We start from the raw sequence: 2,603 nt of genomic DNA, 5'->3' as shown, positions 1-2,603 counted from the left end.
CGCTGGGGCTTCAAGATTCTTTTACATTATGTTCACAGTAATGAGAAATCTGCTTTACCTTTGAATAGTTTCCTCTTTGTGCTGAGAACACTACCATAATTTCAATTGCCTCTACAAGTCTGAGCTGACTAAATCGCACAGCAAATAGACATGCTGATGATGGTGTGAGCCATGAAAAAAATCCATGAGCAGAATAAACTCAAACAATACTCTAAACCGAGTCAATATATGACTAATGCCGTCAAGGTCAGACAACATAGAGACACACAGCTTGTGCAGTTGGACCATGACTTTGTCTTGCGAGTTTAAATGTTCACGTTATCATCCCCAAGCTATGAATTTCTTCCCTTCTCCTGCTGTGTCACTGCACGTCCCAGATCTCACAGAGCAGAGGGGTAAATTTGTGGTCGTTCATCCTCCACGACGTGAGCATCTCTGCGTGGTAATGGTTGAGTGTTCTCAGCTCCGTCAGACGGCCCAGGAGCCGAGCGAAGTACTGAGGCTTCTGCGGGTGCTGTAGCCCACACAGCTTCCTCAGCATGTCCAGCATGGGCTCCTGAAGTCTCTCAACAGCCTGCTGATCCTTCACGTAAGGCCGATCTGGAGAAGATAGGGTATCAACAACTGTAGGGAGATACATAAACTATGAGGATAAGTGAGATGTTGATACTGGGTTACCTGGTGTCAAGATGGTTATGGCTGTGAGGAGAGCCTGTTCCTCCTGTACCATGTGGAGTTCACCAATGCTTTTGTAAAAGTTGAACATTGGTGTCATGAATTCCTCTGATATACCTGCAGAAAAAAGACAATGGATTTTTGGCTTCATATTTCAGTTTTCGAAAATCTTGACAGTGCATTGATACAGCGAGCTCGCCTTAAAAGCTCAAAAGTGGAGTACAGACCTTGGATCAGTGATAACATAAACAATGTAATGAGCTGTCTTTAAGCCTTGGTTTAATTACTTACAGTAGTTTCAGCTCATTTATGGTACCACAATAACAATGCCCTGGTTTAGATGAAAGATAAGATACAACACACACAACAGACAAACAGCAGGAGGATTGATTGATTGTTATCAACCATCAGATTCTGACTGATGAAGTTAAACAGTACAATTTTAAATCCACTGCAGTGAGTGTAGTCCAAACAATCTATTTAACCGCTTTTAAAATGACCTTCTAAGATGATTACCTTTCAAAATAAGAGATAATCTGCAGGAGGAGAAGCAGGAAATGTAAGAGCAGTAGTCAGAGTTTGTCTTACATAACAGTCTGGACTTTGCACCAGGATATTAAATCAACAGTCCTCCCTGATCTGCATTATTGTTCACCCATACAGTACATTTCTGACTGAACATTATCTACTATTCTATACTATATAATCATTTAAACATCTGGCAGAGGTCACTTCATTCCCTGTATACCAAGAACAAATTTCATTAGCCAGTTTGTCATCTACAGCACTATTCCTTACCTATAAATGTGATGTTGAATCAATAATGACATATACACAGCAAGACAACTAATGTTGTTTGAAAAATGTGTATTTGCCTTTTATGTTTTTAACATGTTTTCCCGTGGAACCATCTCCCGTGGAGTCAACCATCACCTGAAATTCACGGCTCATGTGATAAATCAAAAAAAAAAAAAAAGACTTCACAAACACCTTACTGCAAAATACATGAAGGGCTGTCAGGGAAAATCAATGGCACCACAGTTACCAGCTGGCCGCGCTGACAATAGCTCAAACACTAACTATAAAACCCTTCAGTTAGAAATCAGAGGGTCAAAGGTGATCTGTGCTTTGCTGTATTATACTGAGGTGGGTGTTACAGATAAACTGGAGAAGAAGAGGAGAGAGTGGGAGGAAGAAATGTAAGAGGTGGAAGATAAACACGAGAGCACAAGAACACACAGCAAAACATTCTAAGGCGAAGAGCAGCATTAAAAGGGAGTGAATCTGAGTGAATCTTACGTGCAAAATCTGTTCTATCTGTTCTAGTTATGACTGTGAAATGAAAGAATGGATCACAGTCATAATGTATACTATACAAAGAGAACATTGCAACTGAAATACTTTGATTGCATAATGCCTTAACTCAGCTTTGATGGTATATTTCCTGGTCATACATTTGCGCATATTAAAATACTGTAGTCGCAGTGCAGCAGGATCTGCAGAGCCCTTCAGCACATTACAAATATCAGCTTGTCTGCTTTTGTGCTTCAGGTAATGATTCAATAATAAATGAGGATGAATATTAGGAACTGCTCTCTATATGACTTCAAATGTTTGCGCTCACTTTTCAAACTAGCAGAGGGTGTCTGTCTGCTCGGACACTCCATTGAAGCATTCAGAAATGCCAGTGAGGCTCAGAGGGAAAGAAGTGGACAATAGCACTCTTGATGTTTTGATAAGGAACAATGGTCTCTTCAGACAGCTTTGCTCCCTTATTCTCCCTGACTGGCCTTTAGTGTGAATATCTCCTATCCCCACCATTCACACAGGCGATGCGCCAAGGGACCCAGCGACGCACACACACACACACCCCTGACATCGCAGCCACTGTCTGTCTAACTGTCCATCCTGGTTGACATAATGACACA

At 41.3% G+C, this 2,603-nt stretch overlaps 1 protein-coding gene across 1 annotated transcript; it reads right to left on the bottom strand.

Annotated features, from left to right (window-relative positions):
* Positions 1 to 6: 6 nt before the first annotated feature.
* On the bottom strand, positions 7 to 1,712 carry LOC111660979 (bile acid receptor-like). Its single transcript, XM_023414471.2, has 2 exons — positions 679 to 1,712; positions 7 to 600 (listed from the first exon to the last, which is right to left on the bottom strand). The coding sequence occupies exons 1-2, from the start codon at positions 824 to 826 to the stop codon at positions 362 to 364; spliced, it is 387 nt and encodes a 128-aa protein (XP_023270239.1). The 5' UTR covers positions 827 to 1,712; the 3' UTR covers positions 7 to 361.
* Positions 1,713 to 2,603: the final 891 nt, after the last annotated feature.

Source organism: Seriola lalandi, unplaced genomic scaffold, assembly GCF_002814215.2.
Source record: "Seriola lalandi dorsalis isolate HSWRI2012SDOR001 ecotype SW California unplaced genomic scaffold, Sedor1 jcf7180001959614, whole genome shotgun sequence".
In the NCBI taxonomy this organism is placed as follows: Eukaryota; Metazoa; Chordata; class Actinopteri; order Carangiformes; family Carangidae; genus Seriola; species Seriola lalandi.
The sequence above is the reverse complement of the archived record's forward strand: the minus strand, read 5'-3'. Positions and strand labels throughout refer to the sequence as shown.